Genomic DNA, 25,122 nt, shown 5'->3' with positions numbered 1-25,122 from the left:
GTGTTTATGATAAGCTGGACACCACCAACAAAACTTCTTATTTAGGTGGCAACATCAAATTTTGTTATAAATCAGTAAAGATTTTGAAAATTTATTATAAAATTTCTTTGCCTTTTGTGTGTTCTTCAGATGTCAAAATAAAGGATTTGATGAAGAATGTCACCAAATTAACCGAGGACCTCCGCTCCTCCTTCCCCATCTCCGATGAGACCATCCACAGTATCTTAGAAGCCACCATTTCCCATTCAAAGGTACAGGGCTGCTTTTCATCAGGAAGGAGCCCTCACAGCTGCAGGCACCCTGACCACCTTTCTCTGTCTCCTCCTCCCTGGTCCATAGCTGGGGGAATGGATGTCTGCATTAAGTGATGTAGCTGAAAGCAGAGGGGACACACAAGGACAAGCAGGGAACTGGAGGATGTCAACGTCTCATGACATAACCTGGTCACATGGTCTTCATTTGGGGGGACAGAAAGGATGAGGTTTCTGGCAACATTTTGTTTAGTGATTTGTAACCCTAATGCATGAAGTGCTTTAAGTTTGCATATGGTTCCATGCATGTCATAAATCTTGAATCCCTAAACAAAGCTAGTTAGAGATATATAATTTCCCATGGTGGGGAGTAACTGTGTACTCTGGCCATGTGGTATGGATATGACTCAGATGAGCAGTGCCAGGCTCAGGCTTCCCTAGCATGATTGGGAAGTGTTGGGTATGGAAGTGGGAAAAGGAGTGGTTTGAACCCTCACACCATGTGTTACTTATCTCTTGACTTGTCAAAATAGTGGAGGGATATTATTAGCAGAAAGGGAAGCAGATGGCAACCATGTAAGCCACAGCAAATGCCACCTGAACCTTTAGCTGATGGTTTTCTGAGATGACTTTCAGTACTTTTGGGAGACATGGTTACCTTCCTCTGCAGTCAAGAAACCAGCTTATGCATGAGTGCTTCAATTGACAATCACTCAAGCTCCAATATAAATTTAATTTCATGTTATTTTCAGCTAATTAGGGCTAAATTTGCACTTAGTCAGTAGACTCATTAACAGTTAATCTAAATTAAGAAAGAAATAGTTTAAAAGCTAGTGATCCAAAATGCAGTATCTCGAAGTTACTTGTCACAAGAAAGGCAGTATCCGTTTTCGATAAAAACATCAATTGTTTAGCATTAGATATATCAGGCCCATGGGAATGTGGGGGATGAAGGAGGAGGGGGCTCAGCAGAGAGTGGAGCACTGCTAACATTTCTTTAACTAGGCAAAGTTCAGTGGAGATGGTAACTGCTGCCACTTGAACACTGCAGGGTGGAACATCTAACAGGAAGCTGGAACAATGGCTGGAATATTTTTGCAGCAGACAAAGACTGCCTGTATATAAGTGTTACTGATAAACTCATTTCGATAGTCTTTCAAGGTCCTCATCTTAAGTTCCATTTTGGTATGAGCACAGAGCTTCCTGCCTTGCTGCCTGCTTAAGAGCAAGCAGCCACCAGGTGTCGCTGATGGTCTATGGTGAGAGGAGCTGTGCAGTGAGAGTGGATTATGCAGTTACACAGTGCCAATTGCTGCACATATGCTTTTGTTTTACCTGTCTCCACCGCCCCCCAGCCCTGATCTGTGTATATTCTCTGCATCTCTACAAACCACTGTGGTCACCAAAATAGATGGATCCATAGGTAATTAGATGGGGACCAAACAAATACATTCTTACAGTTCAAACACATGAGGCCACTCACTTTAATGTGTACATATGTCCAAGACATCACATGTCCACAGCTGCTCAGCAGGTGACACCTTGGACACTGTTGTCTTCTAGAGTATCAGGTTGATGACCACTTTTAGTTTGCTGCCCCATCTCCTTTTGTTTGCCCCTGGGTTTCTTTCCTGTAGTATCATTAGTCAATTTACAATTTACATTAGTCATTTACAATTTACAAATTACAATTTACAAAGTCAATTCATCACTTTGAACCCATTCCAAGCTACTGGTGACCTACAAGGCACATTTTTCAGTGCTGGGTCCCTTGGAATGTTTCATAAACCTTTGCTTGCTCTTCCTTTTGTCCACCGAAGATCTTCCCATGCCTGAAGCATGGTTCTTAGAAGCTGTGTCTTCGAGGCATTGCTCTAAGAAGCTGACCTTTTGTGAGGACAGCTCATTAAATATGCAATGTTGACAGTGTATATGGAGACCCTGGAAAGTCCTGTGGCATACGTGTAACACAACAATGGGGACAGGCAACTACAGGAAGCCTGCCTTATCAGGGACATGGAGATGGAGCGGTGAGCCAAAGTACTCGAGATATTGAAATGCTGAAGGAGGCAAGGGCAGGCTCGTGGGTTGGTGCCTGGCTGCCTTCCCTTCCTTGTAGGGTTCCTATGAGCTGTTGCCCCCTTTCTTGCCTCCTTTCTTGAACACTGGCATCATGTCATCCACACCCAACATCTACTGAGATGCACTAGATCCTGAAGCCCATGTAGCCCAACCTTCTGCCTAGGGCCTGATCCCCTTCTACCCATTCCATGCTGCACCACTCTACAGTAGTCTGCCCCAGTGGGCAGGGCGCCCAGGATGCCTTTCCACTGTCAGATGGTTCTCTTCAGGAATGTGAAATACAGAATGGATTGATTAGCTGCTCTCTCTCTTCCTCAACTCTACCCACAGGCTGACTTAAATATCAGGGTCTTTTTCAATCGATGATTCTAACACTCCCATATTCTCATTTTCTTGAAGAACTCCAGTGAAAGGTGCATTATGACTGATTATTGCAAGCTTGCCCCAAGGAGCATTACTGAACACTCACATTCCTGTCCACTGCTTCTCAGAGCCTCACATTTGCAGTTCTACTAACCAACCTTTGGAAGTATTGAGTGTCTTCTAATTACTATTGTGAAGACATGGAAACTGGAGCCCTTGGATGGAAATCCAGTATCTTTCAAGTCATACAGTGAGAGTTTGGATCAGATCCACCGAATGTGGCCCTTACTGCTGACTTCACCCTGGGGCTCAGTCCTGGACAGAGCCCATGCTCTCTGCTGTTCTCTCACACCCATTTCTTCTATTTGGCTTTTTATTGTGTCAGTATATATGAACTCAGCCCCAACCCCAAAGCCGAGCAATGTTCACTAAAGTACATAAGATCTGTTTTCCCAGTTTGACCTGATTTTACTTTCTTAGCATTTGTCTTAACAGCGTTTCTATTGCTATGAGGAAACACTGTGGCCAAAACGCCAGTTGGGGAGGAAAGGGTTTATTTAGTTTACACTTCCACATTGCTGTTCATCACTGAAGGAAGCCAGGGCAGGGACTCAAGCAGAAACCTGGAGGCAGGAACAGAAACAGAGGCTGTGGGGAAGTGCTGCATACTGTCTTGCTTTCCCTGGCATTCTCAGCCAGCCCTTCTTATAGAACCTAAGACCACCAGCCCAGGGATGCAACACCCACCATGAGTTACGCCCTCCCCCATTGATCACTAATAGAGAACATGCCTTACATCTGGATGTAAGCATGGACTCATTTCCTCAAGGGAGGCTCCTTCCTCTTTGACAGCTCTAGCTTGTATCCAGTTGACACACAAACCAGCCAGTCCAGTATTCAAACCTCAGATCAGCAGAGTCACTGTTCTCATAGTTCCACCGTGGCTGCATTGCTCTCAGTATGTCCTTGCTACTCACAAGACTGAGCATGGCTCCTCCCACCCTGCTCCCATTTTATCTGCACCTCAGTGCATGAAACTATTAGCTGGACAACAGCTGAAGCACATTCTTAGCCCTGCTCTTGACCCATGTCCCCTGGTGTGGAAACTCTTGCTGAAAATGGTGAGTGTCTCTCATGTGGATCATCACTAGGTTTAAATCAAACAAATATCCATGTGGCTGAGTATATATGCCCAGAGTGGGGAAACACCTCCCCAGGTATCTGGTCTTCCTGCAGATTTCCAAGTCAAATATGGATGTGTAGAAAAAACATCAGAAACACAGTTTTTTTTTGTCTCTGATAGTGCAAGGTATGGGCCTGAGCAAAGCCTGCATGATGGATTGAATCACTGTATATGTTTCTAACTGAGCAATTGTGTTTCCTTCTATTCCTCACCTGTGCTGCTTGATACAGGCATCTTTCCAAAAAGAAAAACAGGCATAATAATATTTTCAAAAGATAAATAGCAAAACGGAAAACCACACAAAGGAGTGTCAACCAACCTCCCATAAGCTCTTGCCCTTGGGGTGGTGTCATAGGGGTCTTGGTGGGATCCTCTTTATTTATTAAGTGAGGTGCCCAAAATTTCAACACACACAGTTTGACCCTTGAACAAATTCTAAGAAATAACACCAAGTTCTAAGAGCTGGCACTATTGAGTGACACACTGAAGAGTGGTGGGGACAGAGGCTCTCAGCAAGTAGGGGAGGACTGTCATGGGACCAGCTTGGCTTCCTGTCCACCCAGAACTGGGAGCAGCTTCTTTGGAGTTGAGGGCATGTGTTAGGATGAGTTCCACTTCCCAGCAAAGTTCTGTCCTAGAGCCAGTTTACAGAACTGACAAATATGGCACCAGAAGTCAGGTTAGTGCCCATACCACACTTTCAGGGATCCCTGGGAACTGCCAGGAACATCTGGAAACAGGTGTGAGGAACTGTGTCTGCTCCACTACCTTACTTATAATAGCCCTCTGCTTAGCTGCCTGTGAAGATGGTGGCATTCTAAATGTCCCTGTCAGTGTAGTGGGTTTTTTGTTATTGTTGTTATTTCTTTGATGAGAATAATATTAAACAATCAGATTTCATTTAAGGATCTTGAAAAAAAAAGCTACTGAGGTCCCCTGACCAAGATGGAGTACAGTCTTTGGGGGCTTTTTAAGCTTGAGCTGCAGCAGCACCTCCTCTCTGGGGCCTCAACTTCTGGCCTATTACATAGATTGTTCTAGCAAGTCCCCATAATGCTTGAGCCACTTCTCTAAAAACAAATCTTTTTTCTTTCTCTCTCTCTTTCTTTCTTTCTTTCTTTCTTTCTTTCTTTCTTTCTTTCTTTCTTTCTTTCTTTCTTTTCCTTCCCTCTTTCTTTCCTTCCTTCTTTCTTTCTCTCTCTCTCTCCTTCCTTTCTTCCTTTCTTTTTTAAGCAATAACATTTATTCAGTGAATGTCAGGATACTGTGTTAAACAACCAGCCAAAATCAAACTTTTCTAGACTTTTATGCATATTGTAGTCTAGTGGCATGTAGTTGTTGATGTAATATGATTATATTCTATACAGATGTTATTGCACCACTATCATTTTGAGATTACACTTTAGAGATTTACAATTTTTGTTAGTTATACATCTTATTTATTTATTTATTTTTTAAATTTCATTTTACATTCCAACCAAAGTTCTCCCTCCTACATTTTCTTGGGAAAGTAGGGTCTGGGCGCGGGGGCAGGGAGCTGAAGCACTTACCCTGTTTACCTTGCTTCTGTCTGATTCACATGCTTCACAACAGGTTCTCTCCAGTGTCCTCACTGTAGCTTTGTCTGGAAAGTGTGATGAAGAAATTCTTCATCTCCTGCTGACATTTCCCGAGAGTGAGAAATCCTGGTTTGTTACAAGGGAACTCTGCAGCCTGCCTGGTTCTCAAGTGTTCTCTCTGCTCATGGTGATGGGCCAGAACCTGAACCTGAGGAACCTCATTTACAAAGTAAGGACCTGGTGGGAGAGGGGTGGGAGTGCAAGGGTGGGGTAGGGGTTGAGGATGTTGGGGGCACTGCAGGAAAGCTGCCCCCATGACTGTGCTGACTACCCACTGGCTGTGTAGTTGTCTGCATCCCCAGACCCCAAACCCAAGGGTGCTTTATGCCTTATATGAAAGGGTGTGGTGTATAGAACCTATGTATAATCTTTTGTCTAAGTTAGGTTTCTGTTGCTATGGTCAGTGCCATGACCAGAAACAACTTAGGGAGGAAATAGTTTATTTCACCTTACACTTTCATGGCACAATCCATCACTGAAGGAACTCAAGGCAGGGACTGAAGCAGAATCCAGGAGGAGTGCTGCTTACTGGCTTGCTTCCTCTTGCTCAGCTTGCTTTACTTAGAGCATCCAGGAACACTAGCCCAGAAGTACCATTGCCCACCATGAACTGGATTCTCCCACATCAATTGCTACTTAAGAAAATGATCCCAAGGCCTGCCTACATGACAATCTGATGGCGGCATTGTTTTTCAATGTTGGTTCCTCTTCCCAGATATGTCCAGGTTTGTGCTAAGTTGACAAAAAATTAATTAGTACATTTTCTATACACTTTAACTTCTCTACATCTGATATAATACCCAAGAGCTAATAAATGCTATATACTAATACTAAATACTTGAGATATTGCATTCCCATTGGTATACGGACAAGAAAAAAATCTGTACATATACAATATAGAGACTTAAAAAAATATTTTGGCCTCTAGGTTGTTTCAATTGATGGATGGCCGTGGTCCCTATACTAGCTGCAGCAAGGGACCAACAATGAGGAATTCTGTGGCAGCCTCAGTCACCTGGGGAGGGAGCATCACCTACTGAATGAATGACTCTGGGGATGGCATCTAATCTCCAATTAGATCTTGTCAAATAAATGGAAGCTTTGAAGAACCTTGTAGTGTGATCATGGGGTCAGGGTCACTAAAGCATTGGGCACAACATAGTGGTGAGGAGGGGTCACCAGAAAGAAATGTCATGGGCCTTTAGTCAAATTTCTCTCCTTGCTAAGAGATAGCACCCTGTGCATCTGAGAAAGCAGGGTTGATCCTAGTTCATTCCTAAGCTGCCAAGGCAGATGTGCCTACCATGCTGTGGCCCTTGCCTTCTTTGTCACCTGGATCTGTGGTGTCCTCCCTGCCTGTTAGATGCATCCAGTTCTACCAGGGCAGCTGTGGGAAGGTATAGAGGGGTGGTCAACATGGCATCTGAGTCCTTGAATATACCAGCTCTTCCTGCTCCACAACAGTCCCCACCAAAGTAGGGAAGGGCTGAAAGAAGATGAGGGTAACATCCTCAGAGAAGATGTACATGTAGAAAGTTGGTGGCTGTCTCTGCCCCCAGTCACCCAGAGCCAGTTCCCATCCTTTCTTGCTATTGTCAGCCATCCTTTCTGGAAGGTCTTCCTCATCTCCACACATGAGCTTTCATTTGAATTCCCAGTATCCCCTCTCCCTGCCCTTGCCCATGTCTTTCTTGGAGCTCTGCTGTTTTTCTCCTGAGGATATATCCCATATGCCATCAGAAAGGTCCAAATGCTGGTATTCTGTGTTCAGGAGAACAGTCTTGGACCAGAAAAGAATAGACTTGTTTTTCCATCCATTCTTGTCATCTTCCCTTCTGTCACTCCAGGAAACCTCTGGCAAATGTTTGCCTACCTCCCCATATCCACACTCTCCTATCCATATATACACAGTCTCTAAGAACAAATACTAATTTTATGATAAGTGTACTTTAAAGTCCCAAGGCATGACTCTATGTTTTACAGATTCTCTGTCTTGGTGTAATTGACACTTCCAGCTGACATGCTAAGGAGCTTAGCTCTCTATTTGCTCATCATCCAATGTCACCTACCACTCTATCAGTTAGCCCATTGTAGTGCCTGCTCCAGCATGCCCACATAGGCCTCCAATGCATCTTAGGACCAAATAAGTACTTGGACAAAGGCCATCATACCTGACAGGATATCTTTGGAGAATGAGATATTAGATTGGATCCTATCTCCAGGGACACAGCAAAGGAGACACTACCATTAACAACAATAGGTCCCTTTATCAGGCCCTTCCATATGAGAGGTCGCTCATATGTGACATCACTTGGAGATGAGAGGGTATTCTATAATGTACAGGCAGATGCATTGCTGCTGAGAGTCAAGCCACTTCAGTTGACAGGTACTTTCTGTCTCACTTGCTGACAGTGAACTCCAGAAGCCTTTGGTGAAGTGGCTCTGTCAACATCACCTGTGCCAGAATCTCAGTCACTTCCTACCACAAATCCATGGTCTCAAGGGGTCACTTCTAAATGACAGCTCTAAGTAGAAAGGGAAGTGGGGAACTTCCAAAAGCCTCACCCCATCTCCTGTTCCTCAGCATCTTCTTTGTGAGTGTGATGAGTAGGTCATGGCCTGCAGAGCACATAGGGAAATGTGAAATTGTCATCTCCTGGCTGCAAAGCAGCTGTAGAGCAGCCGGACTCCAGAGAACAAAATTAAGAAGCAGTGACCATTGGGCTCCTTAGCCCAGCCCAGGATCTGAAAATTCAGGACGTAGATGATCTTCAGAGGGGGGAGAATCTCTCTGACTTTTCCCACCTGTGGACGGAGGGGCTGCCTGCTGACTTAGTTTGGTCAGCCAAAAAGTAATCAATTGTATAACTAATATTGCAGATGCTGATCTATCTTTACTTCACACATAAATGATCAAGACAGAAAGGAATTCTTGGAACTTACATTGTAGGGAATATGCAAACAAGGAGTGAGACGGGTAGTGTGTCAGGTGGCCTGACAAGTAGGTTTCAAAGGACACTTTTACAGGTCTAATTTGCAGCCCTGAATTTCTCTCACTGGTAGACTCCAGGAAACCTCTCATCTCTCCAGGCTTCCATTTGCTCACGTACCGCCCCAGGGTTCTAGGAGCACTGTGATGGAGTGTGTCTGTGAGTCACATGAAAGCACAGTTTTATTTTGAGCCTCTTCTCAAATTTCCACCTTAGTTATTTAAAAGTTATGGAGAAATATTTTGAAAGTGATTCAAATTCTAACCATTTGTTGCTGGTTTATATTTTAGCAGTACTGCTATAATTTAATGTGCTCTGCAAAACACAGTTACATCTACTCCAACACACAATTTTTTATAGAGTATAGAAATCAAGCCCTGGAAGTTCAGGAGAGGATAAAATCAAGACACAAAGTCATCACTGCTCAAGAGATGCTTGTGAGAGTGGAAATAGTATTGATTATTCCTTTTTTTCCCTTTTTGCTGTCCTGTAAGACTCTGATACCCTCTGAAGAAAATGGCTTGCTCAACTCCCTGTTGGATGTCATTTCCAGCCTCAGCTCCATCCTTGCCAGAGCCCAGCATGTCCTTGAACATCTCCCTGAATTTCTTCACATGTTTAAAATCACCGCCTTGCTAGACATGCCAGACTTCCAGCAGGTGTGTTTGATCCCCACATGATGGGAAATGTTCTGGTTTGTTCTCTTTTTGTTTGTTCACTTTTCTTTTTGTTTCTCTTCCAACCTCTGTGATTTTACAGGACCACAGCATAGATGAACAAGAACACTTTTTAATGGTTTTGGAGCTAACAGCACAGTAGTAGGGCCTGACATGACCCTAAAATTGGGAAGTGCTATTGATCCACAACCTACCAATGAGGAGAATGAGATGGTTCAGGGTTTGTCTATGAAGTAAAAATCTTCTAAGTCAATTATTAGCACAGATGAGATTTCAAGGGCCCGTTTAACTTAATTTCAAGAGCAAATTGCTTTCAAGAACCTTAGAACATTTATTTACATATAAATAATTGGCTTACAAATTACAGATCATTTTCTCCTAATGCAAACACAGACTTGAATTAGGTTAGTTTTTGCTTGAATTTCTTCTGCCTGGGATGGAATCAACCAGGGTAAGGAGTGTTGGAGGTTCAAGAGGGACCAGATAAAGATGTACCCAGAATCCTTGCTAACAGTATGTCCATGTACTCATCAGTTTATGGCTAATTTGGGCAGCTCTCAAGAATCAGTATTTACTTAGCAGTGTGAACACATGCCAAGACTATCACATTTATTTGAAATAGTGATATTATTTGTTGGATTAATTTATTATTGCAGAAACAAGGAGGTGTGTGGATGTAAGAGTTTATGACTGTGTGTGAATGCGTGTGTGTGAATCTGAGTATATGTGTTAATGTGTGAGTATATGTGTGTGAATGTGTTATGAATCTGAGTGTGAGAGAATGCATGACTGCATGTATATGTGTGAATGTGAGTGCGTTTGAGTGTACGTGATTGTGAGTGTGCATGTATGTGGACATATGTTTGTGTGAATTCTAGCATTTTAGTGTGTATAAATGTATGTGAATGTGTGTGAATTTATGTGTGAATGTGTGAGTATACAAATGTCAGTGTGAGTGTGTGTATGTGTGAGCATGTGTTTGTGTGAATGTGAGTGTTTGAGTATGTAAATGTCTGTGAATGTGTGTGACTGTATGAATGGAAGTGTGAATATGTGAGTTCACACATGTGAGTGTGTATGAATGTGATTATCTGAAAGTGTGTGAATCAGTGTGTATGAGCATGTGTGTGTGTGAATGTATGCATATGTGATTTTCCTCTTCTACAACATACATTTTCCAGAAATAAAATTGTTGCAGTGATTTAACTGGTTTCCCAAGAACAGAACAAACTCAAGCAGAGTTTATTCTTTCACTTGTATATTCCATCAAAGATGGAACGATGCTTCCAGAAGTCTGAGCATACAGGGTGAAACCACTTGTAATGAGAAGTTGCTTTTACTATGCTCAGGTTTCACAGAAAGACCAAGCCAGAAGTTCGTCTTTGGCTTCTTTCCAGTCTGTGATGAAGCTCCTCTGTAAGGACCAGGACTCTTTCCTCAGCAACTCGAACATGTTCGTTAATTTACCTAGAGTCAATGAGCTCTTGGAGGATGACAAAGAGAAGTTCAATATTCCTCACGACTCAAGTAAGACAAGAGCCACCTCTAGTTACGTAGGTTGGCTTGTACAGTAACAACTGGGCCTGTATGGCAATACCGTTCTTCCTGGGCTGACCTCTAGGGATACATGCTGGCATTGAGTTTTCTCCTTCATTTTCACCAGTCACTGAGTTCTGGCATGGTAGTTCTCTGTAGACTTTCTCAGGGTCTGTGGTCATAGGCTAATTCTCTCTCCTGGATCTCTAAGAAACTTAGTCTAAAACATTTGACCCATCTGAAACCCCAGCCTCTTTGGTACCCTGGGGTAAGCAATGCTGATGATAGCATTAGGTATCATTTGTCAGTAAGTCAGTCTAATCCATAATTTGTATAACTGTGAAATGTTTGGGTAGTTTGATAGACATATATTAGGGTTATTTAATTTTCATAAGTTTTTGTTTCTTCTTTCTCTAATGCTCCTTTATCTTTGTTTTTGGGGAATCTTGACTGATTATCCCTCTTTCATTCATATACCCTCTAATCCATCTGTCCATCCATCCATCCATCCATCCATCCATCCATCCATCCATCATCTCATCCATTCATCTTTGTTGATCCTTTTCTGCTTTTTTCTACATGGTTGTCACAACAATGATTAGACAACACCACCAGTTTACTTTGCAGAGGGCATGTCACAAGCTCAGAAAACATTAGTTATTCTCCCGAGTTTGCTCAGCTCACAAATCACTCATGATTCTTGGGATCAAGTTTCTTGCACTACATACCATGATTACTCCTAAGATAAGAACTATTCCCATGTCAATTAAGCTTGTAATTTAAAGAGCACGTTGTTAAACATAGAATAACCTCTCCAGTCAGTGCTTCAAGGGTTAGTATGTGGGTATGTGGTTAACTTACATTTTATGGGATAATTTTTATTGATTTTATTATATTTTTGGTAAAAGAATTTTTTTCTGTTGATGATAGTTTTGGAAAGGTGAAAGTAACACCGTGATCAAAACAGTACTTATCATACCCATACGAATCATGACATAAGGACAGGATAACATTTCCCTCTTAAGGCTCACTTTTGGGTAAAAGAACTGGTTGTACTGATATATTTATAATTATCTATAAATATAATACTTCATTACCAGTCATCAAAGTGATGAATTACCTACAGGTTTAGACAACTTAAGTAGACTTGTCATTGAAATAAATTAGCTTTACAGTAAGAGCCACCATAAGGAGTTGTTTGAGTCAACATAATATGATTTAATGTACTAAAAGTATCAATAGTGATAGCTTTGTAAGGATTATCAAAGAGAATTCAGGAACAACTTACAAGGTGACTACATTAAAAGAAAAGGTCTTTCTGTCCCCAGTATTGTGATTATTGAAGTGAGAATTGCCTTGATTAAAACCATGGTAAAAAAAAATAATCCACAATCTCTTTGTTAAGTGCCTGTGCCATCTTTATGACAGACAACGGCCTGAAAGGTGTGTGTGGGGGTCTTTACGTTTTTAGGGGACAAGAACTGCTATGTTAGGGACATGAAAATATTATCAGCTTACTCTGGTTCATAGCTATGCCATGAAAACATACCCAATTAATTTCATTGAAAATTATGGCATAGTGGATGTCTGGATATTTTGTATTAACCTAGTTCACCTAATTCTTCCCTCCTTCTTTTAATTGTGGCAGCACCATTTTGTTTGAAGCTTTATCAGGAAATTCTACAGTCTCCAAATGGTGCACTGGTATGGTCTTTCTTAAAACCTATATTACATGGAAAAATACTGTATACACCAAGCTCTCCAGAGATCAATGAGGTCATTCAAAAGGTAAGTTTAATCAAGGAAGATTCTTATAGGCTATACAACACACTGTATCAGGAAGAAATCTTTAGATAGATAATGGGATTATTTATGTGCATTGTGTTACATAACATTTTCTTATGTTGGTGCTAAGTGTGGACTGGCTGAGCTCTTTATTTAGAGGATGTCCTGGAGGCTGGGAGGGTCACTTAGAATCATGAATTTGATGTTTTAATATCAAAATCTGAGGACAATTGCAAATAGGGCAGTTCCAGATCAGGTGAGGGGGACACAGTTCTAGAACAAAACATTGAAAACACATTTAATCCACTTTACTTGATGCATTTGATACTGAAGAGAGAGTTCAGCAGTGCAGGTGCAAACAGACCTTCTAAATCATTTTGGTGGTGATGTCTTTCAAACGGACCATGAGGTTTTACATGACCCTGTGGAGAATAAGATGAGATGAAAAGGGCACAGGAATGCCTCAGAAGGAGTTCCCATGTTGTGTAGTTTTGTTCACTTACCTTCCAATATAGTGTTTTATTTCTCTAGTATCTAATTACTGGAAGACCTCCTATTAATATTTGTGTTAAAAATTGTGTTCTTCTGGGGACTTCATCTTATTTCTATTTAAATAATTGTGCTGTATTTTTCTGTATGTATTTTCTTGTTTTCAGGTGGGTTGTAAGCCTGTAGGCACCTTGAAGGGTCACTTTTTCAAGGACACAGGGACTTTGATCATATTCTCAAATAGAGAAGACCCTGCTCTATGAATGGCAATCTTCAAGCTTCAAATACTAGTAGTAATTAAAAGTGGTGTGCAGTCATAGGATCAGTGAATTATTTTTGGTTGAGTGAACTTTCAAGAGAACTAGTGTTTTGTCCCCTTGTGACTGATGTGGAACGTCACAGCAAGTCTCCTGGGCATCTTCCACCTGCCACTTAGCCTTGTGGCTGTACAGCCCTCAGTATGCCCTCTGTTGTATTTATAAACTTATTTTTTTATTTTAAATGTCCTTTGGGAGGAAAGTTTGCAAAAAACCTAAGTTGCTTTGAAGTAATACTAGCTATCTAGAGACTTGATTATATCCTCTAGTAGCTGTTTTGTCTGTCTGAAGCTCTGCTCTAGGCTGTCATTCTGACATCACACTCGGAAGAGAGGCTTATAACAACACTAGAGCCAAAGTCAATGCCAGGTGATGCCCTCTTTGTATAAAACTTACTAAGGTCTCCCACAGTTCAGAAATTTCATAGAAATATCTCTGTCTCAGTTTTATTAAAAAGAGAGGTTGTGGATTTTTATAGTGATATATCTTAATGTCATTATTAACATGTTTTTATATTATATTACATACTATGTTGTGTTTTTCAATGATGGTAGCCTCTTCAGAAGTATGGAAGAGAAGGCAAACAGCTGAGGAAGCTAATGTGAAATGCAGCCAATGATACAGAGTCCCAGATACACAGGGTTGGGGAGGGGACACACCTTACATCACGGTTTTGGGAATAAGGGTTTCAGCAGAACCAGGGAAGATCTCAATGGTTCTTACATGGCCCTGCTTGGGTTTCAGAGGTAGTAATAAAAGTGGATATCTCCTCTGCTTGTTTACATGACTGCAGACCGGGCTGGGTCTTGTTCTGCCTAGTTAATGTCACTAGAGACCATGCACTGTCTTATGTTTGCACTCATAAAGCTGACTTAATGCCATTGTCCTTTGGATGAATTATTCTTGCAGTCAACCATGGGCATTTAGTTTTATGAAAATTGGTTCTGGTTTTTAAACACAAAGATGCATATCTCACACAGCAGAGAGATACTTACAGCAATGCCATCTATGTTGCTGGTGTGGTTGGAGCTGTAAAGGGAAACCATTCTCCCCATCACAGTATTTCAGTCAGTGATGGATCATGCAATTGGTGGTGGCCTTCTAAGGTTATAACAGAGCTGAAGAATTCCTGCTGCCCTTTGGTGACCTAGCTGTCATCAGTTCATTGCACACTGTAATACTCATGTGTTTGTGATGATGTTGGAGCATTGAATAAAATGGAGCAGAGAGAATTTTTGTGTGCAGTGCACTATACTTGAGACTGACAAACAATTATATGACCAGTTTGTGTATTTGGTGTACTGTATATTTGTTATTATTTTAGAGTGTCTTTTACTTGTGAAAATGCTTTGCTGTAGAGCAGTAGGCCATATTTTGTCTGCAGCAGCCCCACACATCTTGTGCTAATCACGGCTTTTGATTGACATGTATCCTTTAGGTTCATATCACTGCACTCTAAGATGTGTGCACAGCATGAGGTGGTCTGATGATGACAGTGTCCAGAGTGGATCCTGGCTGCTGATGAGTGCCTGTGGGTTCTTCTTAGACTTAGTTCTTTATTATTTCTTATTAGGTAGGGACATAGGAAAAATACCATTTTTTTTTGCAAATCGGTAATTTTCTGTGGTTGATCCTGTTAAACTGAGAGTGGCACCAATAATCATAATGTCTTGGTCAGAAAATATGTGCTCATTGGGAAGGCAGGGTTTAAGCACTCCTGTGTCAAATTATGTGTGGCCGCAGGCTCTCTCTCTCTCTCTCTCTCTCTCTCTCTCTCTCTCTCTCTCTCTCTCTCTCTCTCCCTCTCTCTCTCTCTCTCCTCTCTCTCTCTTGTTTATTTACATTTTTAATGTATGAGTGCTCTGAATGTATATCTGAATGCCAGAAGAGGGCACCAGATTTTATTACAGATGGTTGTGAGCCACCATGTGGGTGCTGGGAATTGAACTCAGGACCTCTGGAAGAGCCCCTAGTGTGCTCTTAATCCCTGAGCCATCTCTTCAGCACTTACTTTTTCTTTTAGGAGGGCTCTTTCTCTCCATCTGAAAAATGAGACCTAGATACCCACCATATGCATCATTCGAATCATTTGACCAAGGCAGGACAGGGCACAGTCATACTCCTCCATGTCTTCTGCAGAACTGACAGGATGCAATGGGGGAAAGTGGAACCTGTGCAGAATTAGTGGATTGCACTGAAATATGAAGGGTTTTGTTTTAAGGCCAGCTGGCTGAGGAGGAGGCGGTGATGTTCAGACTGTTTTCTTAATTAAAATGTTTCCCTAGCATTGAGCCAAGTATTCTCTTCTCTTCAGTCACAAAAGACCTCCTGGGCAGAGGACCGAAATGTCTTTTTCATTCTGACAGTCATTTACTCTGAGGTCACAGAAGCAGATATTAGGCCTGCCTATTTCTGTGGGCCTACTGGTCTGTGACTGAGCAGATTTCTTCAGACCAAGGACAGCTTGTAGCAGAGAACAAGAGGACTGATGGGTGATGTCCTATTTCCAGCTCTCCTTGCACCCCAGGAACTTTCTATATTAGGATCTGTGCTGGGAGCATGAGCCAAAGAGTGAGAACCATGTGGCTCCCTGACTGCTGGACCCACCTGGTGACTTTGGTCACTTTGTGACTAGAGTGCAGAGCCCTACCTGACTTCAAAGGGTCAGTGTCCTGCATCAACCTCCCCTCATCTGATTCCTGTGGCTTTGTATCCCTGACACCTTCTAAAATGATTACAGTCAGTTTAAAACTTTATTTTCTAGGTGTGTTTTAGTGGTCTTAACGCAGTGAATTTTGCTACCATTTCTTCCCAGTTATTACCATTTTTCTGAGCACACTGATAATTTTGTTATTATCGTGGGCAATTGGACCAAGAAGGTATAAAAGCAGGTCAAGTTTAATATGGACGATTATTACTATAAAATCATAGGAGTAAGAGAGGATTGGTCAGTGAGAGAAAGAGAACACTGGATAATGCAGTAACAGTAGACACTCAGAGGAGCGTCTGTACTCAAGGCTAGCACAGAGCACACCCTTGTGGAAGTAGCCTCCCATGTCCAACTGGAGCTCTAAATTGCATTGAAGAGAGTACAGCTGGATGGCAGAAAAAGCCAGTGAGGTGCCTGAGCATCTTCACTCTGGAATATCAGAAGTATGCATGCTTAACATTGTGCCAGTTGCCAAAGGAGAAAGATTACAGAGTCCAGTCTCATACTGAGAACAGGAGCAACAGAGTAAATTGAGAGTTGCAAGATGCTAACTTGATGATTGACACAGTCAGTTATAAGTTGTTTCTTTAGAGAAATGAGACTCTTGAGGTATCGTGTTTCTATAATGCTCATCAGTTCTCAAGTATAATTTCTTTTTTATTTGAATTAGAAACAAGATTGTTTTACATGTCAATCCCAGTTCCCACTCCCTCTCCTCCTCCCCTCCAACCCCCGAACTAAAACCCTACCTATCACATATCCTTTCTGCTCCCCAGGTAGGCCTTCCATAGCGGGGTCATCAGAGTCTATCATATCTATTGGGATAGGGCCTAGGCTCAACCCCGTGTGAATTGGCTCAGGTACAATCCCTGTATGTAGATTGGGCTGCAAAAGTCCACACCTATGCTAGGGATAAGTACTGAACTACTACAGGAGGTCCTGTAGATTTCCAAGGTCTCCTCACTGAAACCCACGTTCCTGGGGTCTGGATCAGTCCCATGCTGGTATCCCAGCTGTCAGTCTGGGGACCATCAAGTATAATTTCTAATCAACTACAAATTTGAATAGAGATGGAAGAAGAGATGAAGGAAAAACCATCCCCTCCAACCAAGGGCCCACACTGGCTGGGACCCTTGTCTGTGCCTCAGATCTACTATTGGGATCACAAAGTGTGATTTTCAGTTCCCAGATGAAGAAGCTGAGTTTTAGGGTTGAGTAACTTCACCAAGGTCTCTCATCAGGCAGTAGAGGCAGCACTCCAACCCAGCTCTGTTTGATTTCACATTTACATTTTATCTAATACTTGTCTAATACATTTCAGTGTTTTCTCTTCATGAGTTCACATGAGAACTCAATTCAGTTTCTGTGCTCAGTATAACTATGATGGTGTGGGGAATGTTCAGAGAGACAGAGAAGATGAGGACGATGGATTACTATGCACAGACTAGCACAGACTAGATATCAGACTGTGAGAAGCTCATCCTTGGTCTCATCTTCATACTGATTGTCTCTGAATGAGAGAGGATGGCAAATGGACCGTGTTACAGTTCTCATACTTCTGGAATTCTAGCATGAATCATTTTATTGTCTTAGATGTAAAACTACTGTTCATTGAGTACTTATTTCTAAAAGATTTGAGCATGAGGATGGACACTCCCAAATGCTTTCTAGCCTGTGTTTCACAAAAAACCACACACAATTTTGACCATTTTATTAAATTAAAATAATAAAGGTTAGGAAGTCCACATTTCCAAGTTATTAAATGAAAATCCATGACTCAAAGTGAAGCTTTGGGCCTGCACTGCTAGGGTTCTTTCTATTGGCTATTATCTTTGATGCTAGCCACCAAACAATAAGGATCCTGTCCATACAATATGTGCTTTGCCTGTTGGAGTACTGGTTAGTTATTTAAGGAGAAATACATTTTGCCTATGTTTGTGTAACATCGGGTGTGACTTTCCACATACCCTTAGAACTCTTGCTGTCTTTAGAAACACATCACTTGGGGAAGAGGATTAATTGCGTGGGTTAAAGGTGAATGGAAATAATTGCTGTTCTAACCATTAAATAGTTAGAAAGTTCAGCAAATAAATGAGAAGATATGAAATGCTTGACTTGCATCCTTATGAAAGTTGGAATATGCCAGAGAGCAGACATTGATCAGGACTGGGAAGATCTAGCAGGTGCTTCAGGAACTATTCACTTGTTCAGAACAGTGTTTGAAGGGAACTCATGAGACCTGAGGCAGGTTGAAGTTGTCCCCTGGGAGTCCCATGGAGGGAATGGAATTTATAGGAATCTGTTTTCTGCTGGTGGGCATCTCACCAGAGATTTGAGAACAAGTCTTCAACCTGTTCAGCCTGGAGTTGGGTTTTGGGTGGTGAAAATGTTCAACATGGAGTCATTTATTGAAACTCAGCAGTGCTGCCCAGGGAAAAAGTAATTACATGTTATGAATAGACTTGTGAAACACAAACCCCTGTAAAACACCAGGCCTCTAAGGAAGCAGTAGCTGAAGGCCTAAGGATGTTCTTGTTCTGTGAGACTAGAAAATTTACAAGCCCTTAGAGATGATTCGGCAGTGCTTCTTTGCAGATCTTAGATGTATGTGGACATCCAGCATTTTACCTTTAGATCAAATTCTACAAGTTAATTTTAATGGCTATGAAATGGGAGTGTGGAACCAACCAACCACCAGCCATGTCACCCATTATGAGAGATGGATTTACGTTCTGTCCACTATCCAAATAAGTCATCTCCATCACATAGAGGATTGGCTTAAGATTTTTACCAGTCAGTGGCTGAACCAGGACTCAAACTCATGACCTTCGAATCAACAGTCTTCTTGGAGTTATCTGGTCATTCAGGCCTCATTGAAGGAGAGCATGTCAAGCCATGCCCTCTGTCTGGGAAGACCAAAGTTCAGACCTGTTTTGTTGGTGGGACCACTGACTTTCCTCCTGTTAGGGACCCCACAGGCCTCACAACCCTCAAGGAGATGATCCATGACAGAGAAATAAGGAAACTTGCTTGGTTCAGCACCATTTTTATAGGTACTGGGTGAAAACATCCAGAGTTTGATCACATGGTTTATTCTCCTTATACATTAAAACTTTGGAAAGTACAATAAAACTTTGGAAAAAGTTCCCATGTGACATAGCATAACAAAGCTTTCTGCATAGCTACTAGAGGAAATTGCCTAGCAAAGTAGCAAAGCACCTGTAACCTTTACAATAAGAATGAGTTCTACAAAGGATAACCAGCCTACAATCCACAACTCCAGAGAAGCTAGGAAACAAGGAGGATCCTAAGAGAGACATACATGGACCCCTGGAAAAGGGGAAAAGGACAAGATCTCTTAAACAAATTGGGAGCACAGGGGAGGGGGGGAGGTAGGAAAAAGAGGAGGGGGAGGAGATGGATGAGGAATCAAAAAGGTGGAGTTGGGAAGAACAGAGGAGAGCAAGAAAAGAGATACATTAACAGAGGGAACCATTAAAGGTTTAAAGAGAAATCTGGCACTAGGGAATTGTCCAGAGATCGACAAGGATGACCCCAACTAAGAATCTAAGTAATAGTGGAGAGGCAACCTTAAATGCCCTTCCCCTATAATGAGATTGATGACTACCTTAAATGCCATCATAGAGCCTTCACCCAGTAGCTGATGGAAGAAGAAGCAGAGATTCACAGCTAAGCATTGATCTGAACTCCTGGAATCCAGTTGTAGAGAGGAAAGAGTGATAAGCAAAGGGGTCAAGACCATGCTGGGAAACACACATAAACAGCTGACCTGACCAAATGTGAGCTCATGGACCCCAGTCTGACAGCTGTGGAACCAGCATAGGACCAAACCAGGCCCCCTGAATGTGACCATTACTTGCGAGGCCTGGGCAGTCTATGGGGCCTCTGGCAGTGGAACCAGTGTTTATCTCTAGTGCACAAATGGGGTTTGGGAAACCATTCCCTATGAAGGGATACTCTCTCAGCCTAGATACATGAAAAAAGACCTAGGCTCTCCCCCAAATAATGTGACAGACTTTGATGATTCTCCATAGGAGGCCACACTCTCCCTGGGGAGTGGATAGGGATGGGATGGGGGGTTTGGTGAGGGGAGTAGGAGGACAGGAGGGAGAAGGAACTGGGATTGGTTTGTAAAATAGGAATGTTTTGTTTTTGTTTTTTTTTTTTTTTTTTTTTTTTTTTTTTTTTTTTGATTTTTCGAGACAGGGTTTCTCTGCGTAGCTTTGGAGCCTATCCTGGCACTCGCTCTGGAGATCAGGCTGGCCTCGAACTCACAGAGATCCACCCGCCTCTGCCTCCCGAGTGCTGGGATTAAAGGCGTACGCCACCAAAGCCTGGTTAAATAGGAATGTTTTTAACTTAAATAAAAATTAATAAAAAAGAATAAGTTATACTGGGTGATAAACAGACTTCAGGGCACTGCCTAAGGAGGAAGGATTTTTTTGTTTGGTTTTGTTTTTGAGACAGGGTTTCTCTGTGTGCTTTTGTAAACCAGTCTGGCCTCAAACTCACAGAGATCTGACTGCCTCTGCTTCCCAAGTGCAGGGATTAAAGTCATGTGCCACCATCGCCCAGCAGGGGGAAGGATTTGTAATAAGCATAGGGATAGATTCTATTGACAGGGGTTGCAAAGTATATGGGACCTCTTTTGTAAAGATGGGTTCTATTCACTGAGAGACTAAGTACAGGATAAGGGCCCCCAAATTGCCCAGGATATTGGGGGATTCAGGAAGGCTGGCTCTATAGAATAGCAAAAAGATGACCAGATTGTCAGGCAATATTCACTCCAGCCTTGTGGGTGACCATGCATCATTCATTTCATTCTATTGAAGAAAACAGGCCAGCATTATTGATCATCCTGGTTACCCCAATGCTTTCTTAGGTTGAGTCTCCTGTATTTCCCTACCATCAACCCTTCCAGATCCATCATTCATTTAATGTGTTCACCTGTCTATCTGTTCCTCCATTTAGCCCATAATGGACAGGATACTGGCTTTTCCTAATATGAAGTGAAGGCTGAGTAGAAATTGGGGGATGCTCCTTTTTGGCAGTGAAGGGAAAAAGCTACTTTCACTTACTCTGAATTACTCCAATTTTATATTATTAAAATTCCTCACTCTCCTTGCAATGGTAAGAGAAGTTGCCCAAGAAGGAGGAGACATAAATAGGAAAATATTAGAAATAGCAAATAAAAATATAAGCTCAGAGTTTATATCTTATGCTATGACCCAGTCACCTTGTAATTTCCCATCTATATTAAAAGAATAACTACAAGAAAAATTGGCTGACATGTCAACTTAACTGAAGCATTAGACTTATTTGTTACATTTCATTTCCTTGCAGGCAGTTCTTCCCTTCCTTCCCCCCCCCTCTCTCTCTCCCTCTCCCTCTCCCTCTCCCTCTCCCTCTCCCTCCCTCTCTCTCTCTCTCTCTCTCTCTCTCTCTCTCTCTCTCTCTTCCAACCCTTTTTATTTTCTTCCTTTCATACTTCCTTCTCAAATTAGTTCCCCCACCCCCGCCACCTCTCTCCTTTTAGAATCCTTTTTTGTTCAATAGGCAATTTCAACTGGGCTTCTGAATGTTTTAAAAAACTAAGCTTTGTCTTTGAGCTCACTGTGTGTTTACATGCACTGTTAGGAGTAACAGGGGGGTGCTGTGCCTCTTTACTGAATTCCTCACTTCTTGATATTGCTGAGATTCAATATTTTACAAAATTCTCCCAGTTTCCCTTCCAACTGTGTGTGTTTCTACATATGGGTATTTAGTTTTGGGGAGTCATCACTGTGTAAGTTCATGTACCTACCTCAGGTCAGAGACATAATGATTCCATCACTGCAGGGCCCCTGGCATTGTCCTTTTATACCTGTCCATATCATGTCCAACCCACTTTCCTCCAAGTCCCAGGACAGAAAACCCCTAATCTATATTGCATTTTGTATAAGTACTGCATGATAACTGATTGTACCACTGGAGTACTGTATTGCATTTTGTTACTTCTAAATTGTTAAAGAGATGGAATAATGTAGTATGTAAGCACTAGGGATTGACTTATTTTAATTTAACACAAATCCCTAAAATTTCATTTGTAGTAATTCACTCATTTTATTACTGACTAATATTCCCTGGTAGCATATGGGTCACAACTTTCTGTTGGTGCTGTTCTTTGTTCCTTTTAAATGCTGTTGATCAGATTGAGTGACATCTAAATTACTCTTGTTTGGCTGTTGTGTTTTTTGTTTCTTTTTTCTTGCATTCCTGCAGATTATTTAACCTTTTGTAGAATTCTCTATTTTAAACACATTGATTTTAGGGTTCTAATCTTGGAAAAGAATCTACCATGTTTTTTGGGTGTACCTCTTTGTACAGAGTCCTGTGTTGGTTATGTGAGTTACAACTCACATTCAGGCCAGGCTACAAGAGTGTTGACATTGTACCACTCGGAGTCTTGTAGGAAGCTCATTTTTGCGTAAGCATCTTCCCCTCCAATAATTATTATCTGTTTTATGACTGCAAGAGTGTGCATAGAATTGGAACGCACTGCTATTTCACTTGGCTTAATGGGTACCACAGCTTAGCATTGCCCCACATACTGGCTGTTCATCCTCACAGTCACATGCTCACTAGTGGCTGTGGCTTCCTGCCACTCTGCCTCACAAGAGGCAGTTCGACTACATATTGGCATCCTGGGGAAAGGTTGAAGTTTAGTTTCAAGAACAGTTGCTATGGAACAGATAGACTTTTTTCATTACTGTTAAATTAAAAAATCATGTCCCTCCATCATGAGTACAGATCCGTGTCTATGAACCAGTGTCTATGAACCCAGAGAAGAATGACTGCTTCTCCTCTAGACATCACCAACTTCCAATGCTCCCTAAGCCAGGGTCATGGTGTTATGAACCTGTCACTCATCCTTGTTAGAGTTTTGGCTGATTTGACCTTGCGCAGATCTTATGCAGATATCTTCGCTAAGCTGTCTGCTGCTACTCTGAGTTCTTGTGTGCAGCAGCCCAGTAATGTCCAGTAGACAGCACTTCACAGCTCTCATCTCCATCCTCCAGCTCTCCCATGCTTTCCACTTCCTCTCCCATGATGTTTCCCGTGCCTCTCTGGAGGGCAGGGTGTTGATGTGGTTCCATTTAGGGGTGAGCACTCACAGACACTTACTCTCAGCACTTTTACAAGATGTGACTCTACAGTAATTGCTGTAAGTAGCTTTGCTGACCAAGGCTGTGTACCACAAATTCTCTGTGTATAAACACAAGCATTTAGAAGTCAATTTCATAGCATGGACATTTAGCAAAATAACAACAGCAGGTTCTCCAGTAGTGCCTATCACCTTCATGTTCATTGTCTTTGGACTAGATTTACTGTACTAAACCTGAACTCCCTCCTGTGGACTGAGCCTCAAATCTGATCAGAAAGCATTTGGTTAACCCCACAATAGTGCTAGTATTATAGCAGTGGGCACATTTTGCTCAGCAGGTTGGGATCACAACGCGCATCATCCAGCAATGGATATGTTGGTGTATTTGATTCCCCAGAAGCCTGTCCAGCAACTTCCAACACAGAAACCTAACAGCAGGAATAATGCTTCCTGTTAGTCTGATTTCTCTATGTCCTGCAAACAAACTCATGTTTGAACGAGGGTCTTATTGCACCATTTGGCTAGTTAGGCTGACCAACTTACCCCCACGTATCCTTATGTCTCTGCCCACAAGTGCTGGGATTTCAGGTGTGTGTCCCCGCACCCAGCTGTTGACATGGGTTCTGGGGAATCAAAACTTAGGTCTTTATGCTTGTGAGGCAAGGATTTTTCCAACTGAGCATCTTTTTTTTTTTTTTCCAACTTTTTTTTGAATTAGAAACAGGAATGTTTTACATGACAATCCCAATTCCCTTTTCCCACCGTCCTCCCCTACTCCTCACCCCCCAACTAAAACCTTATCTGTCACATATCTTTTCTGCTCCCCTGGAGGGTGAGGCCTTCCATAGGGTGTCATCAGAGTCTTTCGTATCCTTTGGGATAGGGCCTAGGCCCACCCTCGTGTGTCTTGGCTCAGGGAGTATTCCTCTATATGGAATAGGCTCCCAAAGTCCACACCTATGCTAGGGATAAGTATTTGAACTACTACAGGAGGTCCCATAGATTTCTGAGGTTTCCTCATAGAAACCCATGTTCCTGGGGTCTGGATCAGTCCCATGCTGGTAATCCAGCTATTAGACTGGGGAGCAAGAGCTCCCTGTTGTTCAGGCCAGCTGTTTCTGTATGTTTCACCAGCCTGGTCTGGACCTCTGTGCTCTTCACTGGTCCTTCTCTGCATCTGGATTCCAGTTCAGATCGGTGATTAGTTATGGGTGTCTGCTTCTACTTCCACCAGCTGCTGGATGAAGGTATATAGGTCAGTCATCAATCTCATAATCAGGGGAGGGCGTTTAAGGTAGCCTCTCCCCAACTAAGCATCTTTCTGTGTCTCTGTTTTATTATTATTGTGTGTATAATTTTAACTCATAACATTGAAAGATCATGCTCTTGGTGATAGGGAACCTCATCAGATTGGTCACTGGTTTTAGACCCTTCCCATCAATACAGCTAACATGTGGTTTGTGGATGAGGATTTTCTATAGCTTCTTGGTAACTTTTCATTTTGTTTCTAACATATATCTTATCAGAGCATAAAAACAAACACCTACACCAGTATGTATGTTGATAGTGTTGCTCATGTTATTGTATAGGAATTAATCCTGAATTTTAAGATTATTTTATCTTTACCAATAAATCATTAGTTTCAGTTGTTGATTTGACACAACCCAGAGTCACCCAGGAAAAGGGAACCTCAACTGAGGAATTTCTTAGATCAGACTGGCCTGTGGCCTTGCCTGTGGAGCATTATCTTAATTGCTGATTGATATAAGAGGACCCAGCCCTGTGGATGGTGCCATTCTTACACAGGTGGGCCTGAACTCTATAAGAAAGGTAACTGAGCAAGCAATTCAGGAAGTGTTCTTCTGTGGTCTCTACTTCAGGTCCTGCCAGGCTCCCTCAAAGATGGACTGTTACCTATAAGCCAAATAAATCTTTTCCTCTCCAGGTAGCTTTTG

At 42.1% G+C, this 25,122-nt stretch overlaps 1 protein-coding gene across 1 annotated transcript in view; it reads left to right on the top strand.

Moving 5' to 3' along the window:
• The window catches only part of LOC100767606 (ATP-binding cassette sub-family A member 13), a 406,786-nt gene that overhangs the window by 99,196 nt on the left and 282,468 nt on the right, over positions 1-25,122 (top strand). The window contains exons 23-27 of the mRNA XM_035452975.1: positions 130-251; positions 5,473-5,667; positions 8,983-9,147; positions 10,515-10,692; positions 12,350-12,489. Coding sequence (XP_035308866.1) covers positions 130-251; positions 5,473-5,667; positions 8,983-9,147; positions 10,515-10,692; positions 12,350-12,489 — 800 coding nt within the window. The remainder of the gene's footprint in view (positions 1-129; positions 252-5,472; positions 5,668-8,982; positions 9,148-10,514; positions 10,693-12,349; positions 12,490-25,122) is intronic.

This window comes from Cricetulus griseus (assembly GCF_003668045.3).
Source record: "Cricetulus griseus strain 17A/GY chromosome 1 unlocalized genomic scaffold, alternate assembly CriGri-PICRH-1.0 chr1_1, whole genome shotgun sequence".
Classification (NCBI taxonomy): Eukaryota; Metazoa; Chordata; class Mammalia; order Rodentia; family Cricetidae; genus Cricetulus; species Cricetulus griseus.
Note: the sequence above shows the minus strand (reverse complement) of the source record. Positions and strands in the feature narration are given on the sequence as shown.